The 15,298-nt window shown below is 49.4% G+C and overlaps 1 protein-coding gene across 2 annotated transcripts in view; it reads left to right on the top strand.

Moving 5' to 3' along the window:
* Nucleotides 1–563: 563 nt before the first annotated feature.
* The window catches only part of MXI1 (MAX interactor 1, dimerization protein), a 99,622-nt gene continuing 84,887 nt past the window's right edge, over nt 564–15,298 (top strand). Inside the window, exon 1 of one of the 2 annotated variants that reach the window (XM_089898159.1) lies at nt 564–1,057. In XM_089898159.1, the coding sequence (XP_089754285.1) occupies nt 796–1,057 (262 nt within the window). In that variant the 5' untranslated portion in view covers nt 564–795. The remainder of the gene's footprint in view (nt 1,058–15,298) is intronic. The other variant, XM_022568802.3, reaches the window with a different exon arrangement.

Here is a 15,298-nt window from a genome sequence, read left to right on the forward strand (position 1 = left end):
AGCTTTGCACAGCTGGACCATGGCTGGGAAGAGGAGTGTGGGGAGAGATGCTTACACCTCCTCCCTCTTCCTGGAAAATAACTTTGCATTCGAAGGGAGAAAGAAAGAGTGAGTAGATCTGTAACTGGGATTTGGTGGCCTGGGGATTTCATTTGGCCCCGTGGAGGTAGATGCCCGTGCGTCTGTGAGTGAGTGAGTGTGCGTGCATTGGGGGAAGAGAACTTGAGGTCACATGTGACGATATCTTGGATTGGGCTTTTATTTTTTAAGTCATAGCAGCCCCCATTTGTTGGAAACCTACTATGTGCCAGGCATCGGTATTACTCTTATGTGAAGAAAAAGATAGCTAAGTAGTTTGTTTTTATGCCGGTGCGCTCACAGCCTTCGAGTATTTTTTTCCATTCGTGTTTAAATCCTACGCTCTACAATGTGGTAAGATTGGATAGAGTCGGGGAGTGTGCGGGGACGGGCAGGGGGCGGTCCCTGCCTCGCTTGTCTCCACCTTTTATTTTGACCGGTCTGATGGCGACCGGCTCGCACTAGGACCCAGGCGCCAGAGCGCCTCCGTCTGTCCTGTAGGTTCATTCAATCTCCCATACACACAGACCCACTGCGAGACGGACACACACTCACACTCAGACACACAACTGCACGGAGCGAGGCTCGGGAAGTCAGGTCGCCTCCTCGCCTCGGCGCCTTCTTCGCTCCAGCCAGCCGGTTCTCCCCTGGGGCCCGGAGCTTGGCCGGGCCGCGCCGCCCCAAAACAGGACGAGCTCGGCGGACCCCGGTTCCTCCATGGGCAAACGCGGGCGGCCGCGTAAGGAGGCGCGCTGCGAGGGTGCGGGGCTGGCCCCCGCCGCGCCCCCGGCCGTGACCGCGCCCGAGCCCCCGGCCCAGCCAGAGGAGCTCGCGGGGGCCAAGCTCAGGTGCCCCTTCTCGGACATTTTCAACACCAGCGAGAACTCGATGGAGAAGCACATCAACACTTTTCTGCAGAACGTGCAGATTCTGCTCGAGGCCGCCAGCTACCTGGAGCAGATCGAGAAAGAAAACAAAAGTAAGTTTGGGGGCGCTGGCTCTTCCTCGGCGCCCGGCTCTTTCTTCCTCGCCCATTTGGGCGACCCCTGTCGCCTGCTTGACCCCCCTCCCCCAACACACACACATCCAGCCCTCGGCAGTAAAGCCGATGACACCGGAGAAAGGACACGCACGCACAAAGCTGCTAAAGATGTAACAAAGACGAGCGGGGGGAAGGGGGGGGCCTGTCGGTGCGTCCGTCTGTCCGTCTTCCAGAGGCTGGCAGGACCGCTGGGCCGAGGAGCGGGGGAGTGTTGTTGTTTGCTGACAACTGAGCCGAGAGCTCATCTCTTCGAGGTCGCCTTTCTTCCTTTTTTTTTTTTTTTTCCGGAGCCTTCTCGGGCAGACAAGTGTTGTTTTTCTGTCGCTCGTTCCTGGGTGGGGTGGGGATTAGAAGCCGAAAGTTGGAAACTGTAGGCAGAGCTTAGCGGTTGCAGAAAGAAAACACACAGACATACACGACAACGATAACACCAACAACCAAACAGCCCTCCACGGTGTGGGCTCGGGCTGGCTCGGCTCTTCTTCTCCCTCCGGTCTACTTTGCTTTTTCCTCTCCTCTCGCAGCAAGGCTGGGCTCAGGCCATCGCGTCCACGGATACAGTCCTCCTGCGCCTCTGGTGCCCTGTGGTTTCCTCACCGCCTCCCCCCCCCCACCCCGAAAGAAACAGGCCGGCAAAGCCAAGCGCCGCCAGCAGCTCGCCCCGGACTCGCTGTCCTGCGCCCGGGAAACTTGGCGAGGGGGACGCAGCCAGAAGGAAACTTTGGGATCTCGCAGGAAACAATAGTTATGGAAGAAGCTGTAGACTGTTATGTTCGGTTTTTTTTATTTTCCGCGATACGGCTCCCGAGTGAGCGCCCTGGGCGAGGAAGGCAAATGCCTTCCTCGTGGATTTCTGCTGTTCCCCCCCCACCCCAGATTCAGGTGGAGAGCGATGCTTGGGGGTGGTGGTGCTGGGAGCCCCACCCCGGCCTGGCCTCCTTTTTGTATTTGTTTGTTTCATTTTTGCCTCTGCCAACTGGGTTCCCCCATCCTCCCCAGGCAGTCGCTCAGCGCCGTTAACGGGGGCACTCGTGTGCGGCGTTTCCAGCACGGTCCTCACAAATAATAGCTGCGAGAAGGGCGAAGGGGCCGAGGAATATAGACCGACAGAGTAGAGAAAAGCAGGCTGTTTAATCTGTCCGAACAAGTAGGAAGATCAATGAGATGAGAGAGAGAGAGAGGAGGAGAGAGAGAGAGAAAGAAAGGAAGGAAGAAAGAAAGAAAGAAAGGAAGGAAGAAAGGAAGAAAAGAAAGGGTCCGATTGCAACGTGTCAGATCTTGCAACCTACTCCCCCCTCCCCCAAACACAACAACAACCCTCAAACACAAAAACACCTTAGCTGACCGACACCCCAGGCCTTCGGGGTTAAAGTAACCGTGTGATGGCAGCGAAATCGTGCAGTAGCTTAAGGCAAAAACAAGGATTTGTGTAGCGTGGTCGGTGGTGCGTTCTTTTCTTCTCTCCTGTTTTCTCGGAGTGCCTGGGTTGCGAGAAAGGCGCATCGTCGGCCGTGTACCTGAATGTTTGCGATTATTCACGGGGTTTTGGAGGGGGGCAGTGTGCATTCGTCAATAGGGTAGTTTCTGAAAAGCCAGAGCTGGTGGGGAGGTGGGGGAAGACGTGGTTTTGTTTGGTGAGTTCGCTTTTGTTGGAAGGGGGAGGGGCGTGATTTCTTACGCTATCCCCCGCCCGGGTGCCCTGTTCCCCTGAGTCTGTCCCGTGGCGCCAGCTCTGGCCGGGGGTGCACCCAAAGAGGGCACCTTGGCAGTGTGTGGCAAACCTGGTTGGCCCCCTCCGCCCCCCTCTACAGAAGGGTGTACTAAACAGGCTGCTGGAGCTTCCACCGCATCCCTCGCCCCCCGCCCCTCGCACTCGCAGACAATCGGAGACCTCTGCTCCCCACCTCGCCGCCCCCACTCTCGCTCACCCGGCCGCCTCGGCCGCCGCCACCTCCTTGTTTACCGGTGTCGGGGCTCTGGCGTGGCCACCAGTCACGTAAGCAGAGGGCCGGGCGCGCTGGGCCGGGCTGCCCCGCACCGGGCGGGCCAGCGGCAGCGGAGCCAGGCTCCCGAGACCGTGGAAGCCAAGGGGCTTCCTCCTGGTCCCTTTCCCGAGGTGTCCGCGCTGCAAGACCCCGAGAGGGGCTCGGGAACCTGGGCGCCCCAATCGAAGTCAACTTCGTGTGCGTAATCAGCCCCTCGGCCCCGCTGCCCCCCTCCTTCGGCCGGCTCCCCGCGGGAGTATTTTTAGCTCTCTTGCCTCTTTTCGCAGCCGCTGTTTGGCTCAGCATGACGTGATGCCAGCGGCCCCCAGATTTCCCCGAGAGCGGGAACTCCGCTCGAGGCCCTTGCCCCCTCCCCAACAGCTCACGCAGGCGAGGGTGATCTCCAGCAAACTATGGGGCGACCATCCGCAGGGCCCTCTATTATCTCCCCTTAAAATTGGAGCGGCCCACGGAGGCCACTTTATTTTCCCCACTCTTGCCCCGCCTCCCGCCCATCTCGGTCTCCTAGTACGGAAAACAGCGGGCCCTACATCTGCCTCATTTTATTAGGGGTGCTTCTTCGCGCTGGCGGCGCTCGCCGTTGTTTTCTGCTCGTTGCACACAATGCCCGCGCGTCACGGCGGTCCGCGTGTGCACAGCAATAATGCGAGTCGGGGGGCGGGTCGTGCGTGCGTCGGGTTCGGGCACTGAGGGTCCCTCCGCGCGCGCAGGACTTGTTTTGCTTCAGAGCCCCGCTTTCCGAAACGCTTACATCATTCAGTCGTTGGGGGAGGGAGGGGAATCTAGGCGTTCCGATAGGATTACAGCGTTTCTCAGGTCCCTGGTTTTTGGAAGGAAGCAAGGACCCTAGCTTTTTAATTATTTTTATGATTGGGCCGGGGGGGCTCAAGTTTTGTTAGTTGGGCAAGGTTTTTTTGTGTGTTTGTTTTCTTAGGTCACTACTGCAAAGGGCATTACTGGCCGGCTCAGGTGCACAATCTCCCCGCTTTCATTTCAGCCAGTTCTCCTGTAATCACTTGATCTCAGTTTCTCCGCCTCCTCCTCTTCCCCCTCCCAGCTAGAGACACATGGTTTCCACATGGAGACAAACTTCTTTCCTCTGACTGGACTTGACCTAGCAGCGTCGCTCAGCCAATCGGCAGCTTCAGCTTCCTCTAACGTCACGCGTTGCTGAGGCCAGAGACTGGGGGGTGGAGCCAGGAGGCAAGCCAGAAAATCACGGGGAGCTCTAGTGTGGCCAGCTGGTACAGTCCCTTCTTAAAGGGACGCTCTTCACCCGGGTGTTGAGCCTCAATTCTCCATTTCGGGTTCTGTGAGACATTCGCGAAATGCACCGATAAGGCCCTGGTCACGAGTTTACACGTTCCGCTTTTACCGTTTGCAGAGTATTTACTTGGCAGGAGCTTGCCTTATTTTCCGTTGTCACCAGAACTGCTTTTCATGGCTTCTTTGAGGTTTCCGTACTAGGAGAGCTCACTGAGTGTACACAGTACTGAATTATTCTCAGTATATATAATGAGTTTTCTTGGGGTGTTCAAATTAAGTCACTCAGTATTGACTGCTCTGTGCAAGGCAAGGATTGCTTAGGATATGCTGGTACATTCTCCCAAAGTTCCAACTGATGTGAATCCCTGAGAATCTCAAATTAAAGGCCTCCAGAAATATTAATCATGGATACTGTGACCCTGTTTTCACAAATTCAGAAATTACACATAAATAACCTCTGACATATCACCCACATCCATTTGGGGTCCAGTGGAGGGATAGTAATTTAGGACTGACTGATTAGCAGAGAAAATATGTACTTCCTGTTTTGGAAAAGGTTAAACATGAAAGGGAATAAGAAGGAAATTCACAAAAGGGTGTTCTGTGCATAGAAGTTGTTCAGCAGGCAGGTGGAAGTTACTATAACCGGTAAGGTCTACAGGACAGAAAAGGGCTTCCCAGTCTGTAGGGAAGGTGGCTTTGGGGCAATGCTTAAGATAGAAAAGAATGATTAAATGGGAGTAGAAGCCATGGGTGGGTCTCTGGAGTGCATTACCTGGGTTTGAGGGTGAGGTGCTTTCCTAAGGGCATGGACAGGCCAAAGAGCAGCCTCTTCCTCCAGATAGAGGAAGCTGCTGCTGTGTGGTGTCATTTGGCCCTACCCTGCCTTCCTGACTTAATCTCCTCTGCTCCCATCCAGCAGGTCCACCAGCAAGCAGGCTTTACAGTCATGCGTCTATGCTTGACTTAGACTCTTCCCTCTGTCTAAAATGCCCTCATTCTCTTACTCCCCTGGGGTTATCTGTGTCTTACCTACTCTTCAAGTCCTAGGTCAGTTCCCACCTCCTCCAGGAAACCTCCCCTGGATATTTCTTAAGTCAGGGTAGTTGAGAGAATGAAAGCTTTACAGTCACCCAGAGCAGGGCCCAAATCCCCCCTTCACTGCTTACTGGCTGTGTGACCTTGGGCACAAGTTACCTAACCTTTCTGAGGTTTCATTTCTTTTTTGTAAAACAAGGATAACAATAGCATCGGCCTCCTGCCATTGCTGAACAACTAACTGAGTTTCTCCATTTAAAGTACCTGGAATGTAGTAGGTGCTCAATAAATAGTCACTTCTTTGAGCCTTGATAATCAGCAATTCTCTACTTGCTGGCTGTGCATTAGCTTTATCCTCACAGGGAGAAGATTAGCATCTTAAGGGAAAAGGTCACTTACAGTATTTCAGTATATGTCACTGTTGCATAACACTGGGCATACAGTAGACAATATACATCCTTTGATTGGTTGGATTTGTCATTTACTGGCTATGGCACAGTGATCAGGTCTGAAGGCCAGGGGACACATGACAGACTTTCTGAAGACTTGGAGAATTGGAAATACTGATCTCTTCCAAGGAGGGAGGATGTCTCCCATTATCAATGCAGAATGCCCTTGGGCTGTAAAGACCAGGGCTTATAAGGAGATGGTAGGTCAGGCCTAGAGAGCTGAAACTACATCAGCTGTGACCCTACAGATGGATCAGTTATTGGTTTAGAGAGCAGGAAACCAGTGCAATTTATGCTAAAATTGAGGGCTTTGGTGGCAACTAACGTTCACCTAGGCCACATTTCTGTACAGCAGGCATCTTACGATTCATTCATTCATTCATTCCACAAATATGTATTGAGCATGTACTATGTGCAATTGCTTTTTTTTCTGATTTATGATGGGAGTGGAGTAATGTACTTGTTTTTGGTGGAGTTATGTAAAGAGCATTATTAAATCAGGCTTCTGTTTCCTCTGCATCCTAAATTATGTTCCTCAGATTCAACTTTTTTTCCAGTTTTAAATATTATCTCTGCCCATAGGTAAATGCCAGAAATAGACTTTTGAGGATACTGTTGTGGCTTTCAGAGTCCCAGATCTCCCAGGGACTGGGTAACCTGTGGAGGGAACCCAGGAAAAGCATCCGGACCTTGGGAAGTTAGAGAAGCTGAATTGAGCCATTCCTGGTTTGGGAGGTGGGGGCGGGGGGAAGCTCTATCAGATCCAATGCAAAACAACAGCTGCTCACCTACCTGCCCTCTCTGACCAAAACACTGTCCCACTGATGCACCTAGAAATGGGGGTTTGCACCTAGAAATGGGGGTTTTCATCTGAGGATGGCTGGCAGAAGTCTGGGGGTAGAACTGAAAGAAATGAAGAGGGTGCCGGCATGCGGCGGCAGCAGCAACTAATTGCATTGTATAATGTCAACACTGGTAACTATTTATGGAGTACTGACTATACTTGGTAAAGAATGGGGCTAAACATGCGTTATCTCCTCCAATCTTCACAACAGCCCCATGGCATATGCACTTCTATTACCCCCATTTGACAGAGGGGGTAACCGGGGAACAGGGAGCTGAGTAACTTGCCCAAAGGTCACAGGGTTAATAATGGCAGAGCTGAGTTTTGAACCTAGGCCTCTGATTCGACTGAGCCTGCAGTTTTAACCATATATAGGTGTATGCATTTTCCAGCCGAGGAATGAAGTCCAGAGAGGTGAAATGACTTGCTCAAGGTCACCCAATAATCTGAAGCAGAGTGGGTGTTTGTAACACCCTGTTGATTGTCCAGGGTCTTTCTGCACACACTCTGCTTAGAAAAGGTTTAGAAGTGAAGCTGGAGACAGGAGAGCCAACCAGAGAGATTTTGTTTTTGTTTTTCAGAGTTGTTCAACTCTGCTGGCCCTAACTCAAGTTTAGGCTCCTAGGAAACACTACCCGCCTCCTACTGCCTTTCCCAAGTCTGTCCTCTGGACATATTAGAGGACTTGGGGCTGTTGCTATGGTACTAGGGCCAACAGCAGGTTCACCAAAAGCTGGGTCTTTTGCCTTTTAAAAAAAAGCCTGGCCCTGCAGAAATGAATTGGCCACAAAGATTTGCATCAGTCATTGTGGCTTGTTCTGTTTTAGATCCCCCTGCCTCCCTACCCCACCCCCTCTTCCCTACCACCACCACTTTCTATAAATACAGTTGGATAAATATTGATTTAAACTGGGTTTCTGGAGGAGAAGCCCATGGTTGCCCTGGTCTGGTCTTCACTTAGATACCACCAGTATGCCAGGCCTGACACACCTAACCCCTGATAGCGCTGGCTTCCAAATGACCCGTTTGGGGGAGGTGACTTGTGGTTTTGTGGCTTTTGAGTTTAAAAAAGAGAGAGAAAGAAAACGAAGTATAAAAAGCAATAACGCAGCAAAAAATGGGAATCTTCCTGCAGAATGAATAAAGGCATTTTCAGCAGGAAGAAACGGGGGAAGGTTTATGGTAACCTGGCCTTCTGAACCAGTTCTCTTCCCTTTCCCATTCTGCCTTCCACTCCCTTTTGGGTTTTGTTTTAAAGGAGGCAGGTGGTAAGACGGAGCATCAGGGCCAGTAGGAGCCCCAGAGGTCACAGAGCAGCCATCATCCTCACTATACAGACGGGGAGGCTGAGGCCCAGAGAGGGACAGTGGCTTACCCAAGATGACACAGGAGAGGCAGAACCAGGTCCTTCTGGGCTGTGTTGCCTCTCGCCTGATGTGAGAATGGGTCCCAGGCAGAGCCCCAAACTGGGCTTTTGTTTTACAAGTCAGGTGCTCATAAAATCAACAATTCTCAACCCTGGTTTACTGATCCCAGGGTGTGTCCGGTTATTGCAAAGGTCATTGCAACATTCTCAATAGTCTCTCAAAATTGAGCTAATTTGAATTCACCATTTAGAAGAAATATTTTCTTTTACATTTAGTGGGGGGGAGTGGGTGGAGCCCGAAGGCGATGACAGTGACAGGATGGCTACCCAGCCTTAACTGAGGAGGAGGAATTCAAGTCTTCCTGGAGGGGCCTCCTTCTGGGGGTGGAGGGTGGAGCTCTGGCTCACACTGGAGAGAATCTTCAATTCCGCAGGGAAAGACACCTGCTCTCTGGCTCTTCTGCTAAACTAAAGGGAAGTAATTTTCTTGATACTGTTGTCCCTGAGTGGCCTGGCTGGAGGTGTCAAAGCTGTCAGCAGCTGACTTGATCTCTCCTCTCCGGCCAAAACAAATGGGCATTTGCCACCATCTTCCCCGGCTGGAGGTTCCTTCTTTGCTTCCTCATCTTGGCAGAATGCTGTACAGGGCCCCTTGCTTGTGAAATATTTTGAAAGTTCAGGTGACCCTTGTTTTGAGCAATACATCTCCAGGAAATATATGTTAATAGGATCTCTTTTTTTAAAAATTTAGGTTAGAGAACCTTTCTTTAAAAGGCCCCTGTGGCAAATAATTTTATAAAATGTGGAATTATATTGCATGCCAGGAATTATCCTTAAATGTGTTCTGTGAGTTTGTTCATTCATCCATCCATCAAACTGGTATTTAATGGGTACACACTGCCTTATGTCAGGCTCTGTGCTAGGACCTGGAAGTACAGTTTCCTGCCATCATGGAGTTATACTCTATTGCAGTGCCGGATTTTAGAAATTCAGTTGTCTTAAAGTAAACCCCAGCAATGTGGGACTGCATCTGACTTGGGCTTTGGGTCTTTGGTTCTGGCCATCATTACAGATAGAACAAAAATTTATGCCGGGCTTCCAAAAAAAGGAATAGTCCCTCCCTTCCCTGCATGCACCCTGCCACCCCCAAGCCTGGTGTTTAAAACCCTTTGTGTTTATCCTTGTAATATTTACAGATCTGACTCTTTTTTTTTTTTTTTTTTTTTAAAGCTGCCTGAGCTTAGGAAATCAAGTACTGTGTAAGCAACTTTGTAAATAAGCACATTCCACTCCTAGTTCTTTACAGACAGGGGCACTCTGCACTTGGAGGATTGTCCATAGCAGTGCTCCTACCAAACCTGCTCTCCCATACAACATGCCCTTGGCCTCATACCTCTAATATCCAACTCCAGTGTCTGCCAAGGAAATTTAAACACAGCAAAATTAGAAAGATAAACACAGTGTCCTGAGGGAGAGAAAGATTGGGAAGTTTAAAGCTAATAAAAGGGGATTTGGATTACCTGCTATTTGAGATATTTTACTCCGTGTCTTTATTGCCATTAGCAAGGATACTTGAATAAAGATGATTCGGGACTATTTTAATACTGTTGTATTAAAATGGAGGGCGTGCCCAGGGCTGCTCTGTTTTTGGCCATGGGTGGCAAGTGTAAGTGCATGCGGCCTCTGTTTTTATTTCTACAGGGGCCCAGAACTTCCTAATGATGTCCCTGTGTTATCTCCCTCTTACCTCCACCACACCTGACCATCTCTACCATATTTCTTGACTCCCAAGACTCTGAGTACCTTGCATGCAACTTTCTTTCCTTTTTTCCACCAGCTGTAAAATTTCTAACACCTGTGAGGAGCCAAGCACTGTGCTTGTTGCTTCCAAAGTGCAGTATGTATGGTCTCCAGTTCCAGTTCTATATTCCAGTGCAAGTGACAGACAAATAGAGAACAGTAAATAATACTTGCCTGTCTCCTGCGAGTCTGATAGCCTGTCCCCAAGTAGGCTGCTGACAGATACAATGTTGTCTCTGTTTTCCAAAGGAATAGTGATAATGGTGCCCTTTTACTGAGCAGTTACTATGTGCCAGCACAATGCTAAGTGCTTTATATTAAATCCTAACAATCATCCAACAGGAGGGTGCTGTCATTATCCTCATTTTATAGATGAGGAAAGCCTTAGCCTTAGCAAGGCTAACTAACTTTCCCAAGGCCACCTGCTAACAAAGAGTGTCGCTGAGACTCAAAACCAGGTTTTTCTTTCTTCCTAGGAGACTTCAGGACTCTGAGAGAAGTGTCAGAGAGCAAGAGGCAAGAAATGGAATCTGGAATGTTTGAGGTTCAGGCTGACGGTCCCCTTGGGAATGCCTCCCTGGAGCGACTCCTTTACTTCCCATCCATCCTAGGGCAGAGAGAGGGCAGCCAAAACCTTCTGGGACTCTTTAGGCATTGACACTGAAGCCAGATAGGGCCCTTTCTTCTGGAAGGCAATGGTCTAGGGTGTTGCCACTTGCCCTTGCAGCGCCACCTTGCCCAGCACCCCCTGGGGAACTCACCCAACCAGTAGGGCTCCTGATACTCTGGATGCTACAATGTCAAGGGTGGGAATCCACACCCTGTCAGGCTCTACGAGGTTTCCAGAAGGCACTTGAGCTTGTAGGGCAACTGGTCTGGCCCGTGCTTGGCAAGTGTGAGCCACACAGGTGAGCTTTAGGCCCTGGCTGCCACCTTGCCAGTGTGGGCCAGCTGGTTCTGGTCAAACGGCATAGGTCCAACCTCTTCCTCTCCTCCATCGAGATCTAGGAAACAAGAGTGATCTTAAATATAACTGGGTTCATGTCATTTATTTGGTTAAAGCCCTTCAATAGTTTCCTTCCTATCTCACTTAGAATAAAATCCATATTCCCTGCATGGCGTCACCCTTACTGTTTAACCTGAGTGTGGTCTGAAGATGGGTAGCCCTGGTGTCTCCTGGGACCTTGTCAGAAATGGGACTCCCAGGTCCCACCCCAGAGCTGCTGAATCCAAATCTCCATTTTAGCACGATTCCCAGGTGATCTGTGCGCTCATTAAAGTTTGAGAAGCTGGCCTAGACAGCGCTTGTGATTGCCCTAATCCCTCTACCCACCTAAAGCTACCCCCAACTCATTTATTATTTATCCCTTATCCTACTTATCACGGTTTACAATGATTTTACTTGCTTATCATCTGTGTATCAGGCTAGAATACAAGCACCTTGAGGACAAAGACCACAAGCAGTTTTGTTCATTGTTCTCTTTAGCATCTAGGTTAGTGCCCAGCATGTAATGGAGGATTAAGGAATATTCGTTGAATGAATGATGAGTTCTCTGCCTTTAACCTTCTGACCTAGTGTTTATCAACAAGGGAGCTATTGATGAGACAGTTCTTCTTGAGCAGGTTCGCCTGGAATACTGCAGGGTTTAACATCCTTGGTTCGTCCTCACTAAATGCCAGTAGAACTCCCCAGTCATGGTGACACTCAAGAAAGACATTCCTACACATTTCTGAAGTCTTCTAGGCGGATGGTATTACACCTGGGTGAGACCACTGCCCTAACCAATTTTGTCTGACCTTGTCTGACGGAACATACCCTGACGTATGCCGTGGGGTCCAAGAGTTGGGAAATCTAGGTTTGAATCCGTTTGCTACCTATGTGGCCTTGGGCAAATCACTTAACCTTTTGGGGCCTCATCTGGGAAACAGGAATCTCAGAGGTGTGTAGAGGATTAAATGAACTGACTATACAAGTGGCACCACGCACATAGTTGGCTCTCATTATGTAGCAGCTAGTAGGCAAGTGGAGGCATGTTGTTCTAGGATCTCTGGAGAATCCCAGAATCCTAGAATCAGAATGCTGGAAATAGAAATGATGGTGAGATCACAGACATCTTTGGCCAGCCAAAGGCCTGGTGTTTTATTCTAAATAGTACACCTGAAGCTGAGAACTCAGCCACGAGGCAGCAGGGCTGGGTGTGTGATTTAGTGTCCAGGGCCTGGCTGGCCCTAAGAGTGACCTCCACAAGTTTCTGCCACCTGGAAGGGAGTGATGATGCCAAGGGGTGGTGAGGCAGGGCAACTGTAGGCAGGCTCCTGGCAGGGGAGGGAGGGTTACCCAGGGCTGTGTCAAGAATGTGGGGCATCCTCTTAGCAGCAGGGGAAGGCCTCTGGTAATATATTTTTTTAAGGCTTTAAAATCAAGTTGCATTTAACTTTGAAAGAATAGGTCATTGCATCCAAAACCTGATAAGTGCAACCAAAAATTACAGTACATTCTTGCTTTTGAATATAGATGGCAAACATTCTAAACAACATATTAACCCGTGGAATGAGCAGTTTTATAGAACAACATACAATGGCTGACCAGGATATATGCCAGAGATGGCTGAAAATCACAAAGTCTATCAGTATAAATGATTATAACCACAAATTAAAGGAGAATAATACATGACTACAGCAACACACGATGAAATGTCATTTGAAAAAAAGCATTCGGGAGGTATTCCTAATGAAGGAAGCTACTTCCGTACAACAAAGATCATTTACCTGTGCTGGTCTTTTAACTAAATTGATGTAGCGAGGTTGGGCCCATGGTTTGGGGTCATCACCAGCAGAGGAGTTGATTCTTCCCTTTCCTTAGGGAAGAATGAACCTTGAACAGAAGATGAAACAGAACAGGCTTTGGATCCCTTTGGAATGTAACTTGATCTAGATATTTAAAGGAGAGGGTCTCCATAAATTTAAAAGACCAGAAAATGTATTCCACTTTACTTATCTATTTATTTTTTATTTATTACAAATTTATTTATTTATTTGTTTTTGTTTTTTGTTTTTTGGCTGTGTTGGGTCTTCGTTGCTGTGCGCAGGCTTTCCCTAGTTGCGGCTAGCCGGGATACTCTTTGTTGCAGTGTGCGGGATTCTCATTGTCGTGGCTTCCCTTGTTGCAGAGCATGGGCTCTAGGCGCGCAGGCTTCAGTAGTTGTGGCACGTGGGCTCAGTAGTTGTGGCACATGGGCTTAGTTGCTCCATGGCATGTGGGATCTTCCCGGGCCAGGGATCGAACCCGTGTTCCCTGCATTGGCAGGTGGATTCTTAACCACTGCACCACCAGGGAAACCCCATATTTACCTATTTATTTTTAAAACCACAAATCAACTAGAAAAAGAATTATGGAGATGGGTAGAGAGCACAGGATGAGAGTCTGTAAGACTGAGTCCTAACCCTTGCTCCATCAGTTTGATAGATAACTGTGTGACCTTGGTAAGTTACCATACCTCTCTGAGCCTCAGTATTTTCATCTGAAAAATGGAGGCTGGATTGAGGAATAAGCTTAATGATACAAACTTCTATGAAACAAACCATGAAATGTTATTTGGGGGAACATTCACTTGGCATGGCCCTAGCAAGATCCTCCTGCATACTTTATCAGTTGCACCCCCAAGTGGGGTGCTCCGGGGTAAGCAAGAGTCTTGCATGTGCATATTAATTGAGTCCTGCAATGCAGATTTCTTCTTGGATCCAAGTTAATGCAAAAAAGAAGGAAGAGGACATTCGAGAGATTAACACATCCCTTATAATCACCGAAATAGGCTGCTGTTATAAGGGCCATTTAATAAAATGTAAGAAGCCCTTTTCTAAGAGGGAAGAGATAGGCCAGGATGGAAGTCAAGTGCAGCTGTTTGAGCCTCTGCCAGTGGCCTGATCTCACCAGAAAACCAAAGTTAAAAAACAACAAACTTCCAGATTCAGCGATCTCAGATTAACGCTGCCTCCCCCTGCTGTTTCCTCCACCCTCATGTCCTTTCTTTCCCTTTATCCCCAGCTCAGGCACCTGGGTCGTGGTGCTTTTCCGTGTGGTTGGGATGTCAGCCGGCAGCCCTGGCGACTAGAGCTCTGGGAGGCGGCAGCTACCTCTCGGGTTTAGCATTACGTCATCCCTTCTAGACCCAAATTTATCTCGGCTGCACACAGACCCGCAGCTCTGAGCTGCTGCTGACTCGAGGAGAGCTTACGCATGAAGTTAGGCAAGGCTGACTCACTGGGCAGAAGAAAAGGTTTTCTGCTGCTCTTCACGTTTCTGGGCTCCGAGAGGAGAGGCGAGGAGGAGGCTGCGGTTGTCATTTTGGGGTGGGGGATGGAAAGATGTATAACTGTTAACAGTTCTTACTTAGGAGCTCAGGACTTACCCTCCCCTGTTCCCACCCTTAAAGATAATTGCGGAAAACAGTGCCCTGCACAGTATACACTTTGCAGTTTCAGGGAAGTTCTCTTAAGCACCAGGTGTGTCACTAAGACAGTGACTTCGGACTTGCACCTTAACCTCGTGGCCCCTTCCCCTCTATTCATCTTTCCTGTCTGCAGAAACGATATAACACAGACCAGCCTCCTGCATTGTTCATGGATCTGCAGTAAATCATTTGAAAATTTACATTGAGTAAACGGTGCAGGGAGAGGACCCCTAGGAATGGAGAGCTTTGCCGTGTTCTTCCAGAAGGCAGACTGTCCCCATCCAGGCTGTTTGTTACAGGGCTGGGGGACTCTGGAGGACTTTTTCCATCTTCAAAAGAGACTCCCCTGAGTGAGATACTTTAGGGGGAGGACAGAAGAACCAGAAACTATGGGTAAGATTCCAGGTTCTTTTGTCAGTAGACTTTGGAAGCCTTGCTTTTCCTCAGTTTCCCTATTTGTAGTGCAGATTGGATTCATCTGCAAAAGAAAGGCCATGGCTGCCTCTGGGCTTCCCCAGGCTGGGCTGGTGCTGAGGGATGGTTTGTGGGTAGCATCACTCTCCCAAGGCTAGAGCCCCAGGCTTTGTGCTCTAGGAGGCCCTTGTGGCCAATGTCCATGCAAGAACTCTGGGAGTCAGCCAGAGCAGGTCATTTGCTGTTAGAAGAGGCTGGATATTTCTGTACGGAAACCAGTTCTTAACACTGCCCACGATCACCATCACCTTTTCTCTTCTTCAACATATGCAGGTGGCCTTTTGGTGATTCTCGCACTACCTTCCATCTCCTCATCTCCCTCTTGGCCATGGCTTTAAAAGAAGGGTTGGTAAATTCATCTGGAGGTCAACTGTGAAAGGCCAGGCATGTGCTGCAAGCATCCTGCTTTCTCTTAATAGCCTGCTAGGGCTTATGATGTGTGGATTTAAACCCATCTTGAACACATGTGTATTTTCAGTTTGTA

This window comes from Delphinapterus leucas, chromosome 16 (genome assembly GCF_059928025.1).
Source record: "Delphinapterus leucas isolate spDelLeu-1000000601 "Yukka" chromosome 16, BTC_Dleu_Yukka2, whole genome shotgun sequence".
NCBI lineage: Eukaryota > Metazoa > Chordata > Mammalia > Artiodactyla > Monodontidae > Delphinapterus > Delphinapterus leucas.